Raw genomic sequence first — 1,300 nt, forward strand, 5'->3', positions numbered from 1 at the left:
CCGACCCCACGCTGTCGCGGGATGTGTGGATGGTGGGCATGGGGATCCTCATGTCGGTGATCGTGCTGGCCATCGTCTTTGGCAACGTGCTGGTGATCACTGCCATCGCCCGGTTCCAGCGCCTGCAGACCGTCACCAACTACTTCATTACCTCGCTGGCCTGCGCTGACCTGGTGATGGGGCTGACTGTTGTGCCCTTCGGTGCCAGCCACATCATCATGGAAACGTGGACGTTTGGGAATTTCTGGTGTGAGTTCTGGACTTCCTTGGATGTGCTCTGTGTCACAGCCAGCATTGAGACTCTCTGCGTCATTGCCGTGGACCGGTATTTTGCCATCACCTCCCCTTTCAGGTACCAGAGCCTGCTGACCAAGAGCAAAGCACGCATGGTCATCCTTGTGGTGTGGGTGGTCTCAGCCCTCACCTCCTTCTTGCCCATCCAAATGCACTGGTACCGGGCAGACCGCGACGAGGCCATCCTGTGCTATGAGAAGGACACTTGTTGTGACTTCCTCACCAACCAAGCCTATGCCATTGCCTCCTCTATCATTTCCTTTTATCTGCCACTTGTAGTCATGGTATTTGTGTATGCCAGGGTCTTCCAGGTGGCCAAGAAGCAGCTGCAGAAGATAGACAGGAGTGAGGGGAGGTTTCACACCCAGAACAAGGAGCAGGAGCAGAAAGGGGGAGCTGGGCACCGTCGTTCCTCCAAGTTCTTCTTGAAGGAGCACAAGGCCCTCAAGACCCTGGGCATCATCATGGGCACCTTCACACTGTGCTGGCTGCCCTTCTTCATCGTCAACATTGTGCACGTCATCCAGGACGACATCATACCAAAGTACGTGTACATCCTCTTGAACTGGCTGGGCTATGTCAACTCTGCCTTCAACCCTTTGATCTACTGCCGGAGCCCGGACTTCAGGTATGCCTTCCAGGAGCTCCTGTGCCTCCGCAGGTCTGCCCTGAAGATGTATGCCAATGGCTACTCAAACAGCAACGGGAAGAGTGACTACAACGAGGAGGACAATGGCTACCCCCTGGCATCGGATAAAACCTGCGAGTTGCTCTGCGAAGAGGGTTCCTTCCCTCACCCCGAGGACTTTTTGCACTGCAAAGGTACTGTGCCTACCGGGTAGCGTCGGGCTCTGGCGTGGCACACATCGGTTATAAAGAGGAGCCTTTCCCTCTAAGGAAAAACAAAACCCCCAACAGTAATAATAATGTCCCTCTTCTAGAGTGCACCTAAAACCTAACGGCTGCAAGAAAGTAAAAACTCGGCAAACCATCTGCAAACAGGTCG

The 1,300-nt window shown here is 54.4% G+C and overlaps 1 protein-coding gene across 1 annotated transcript; it reads left to right on the top strand.

Annotated features, from left to right (window-relative positions):
• Window positions 1-8: 8 nt before the first annotated feature.
• On the top strand, window positions 9-1,136 carry ADRB3 (adrenoceptor beta 3; the record flags this gene model as incomplete). Its single annotated transcript, XM_009878714.1, has 1 exon — window positions 9-1,136. A coding segment is annotated over one exon (1,128 nt), but the record flags the coding sequence as incomplete, so codon positions are not given.
• Between the last annotated feature and the right edge of the window lie 164 nt (window positions 1,137-1,300).

The sequence above is a fragment of the Apaloderma vittatum genome, unplaced genomic scaffold, assembly GCF_000703405.1.
Source record: "Apaloderma vittatum isolate BGI_N311 unplaced genomic scaffold, ASM70340v1 Scaffold37101, whole genome shotgun sequence".
NCBI classification, from domain to species: Eukaryota; Metazoa; Chordata; class Aves; order Trogoniformes; family Trogonidae; genus Apaloderma; species Apaloderma vittatum.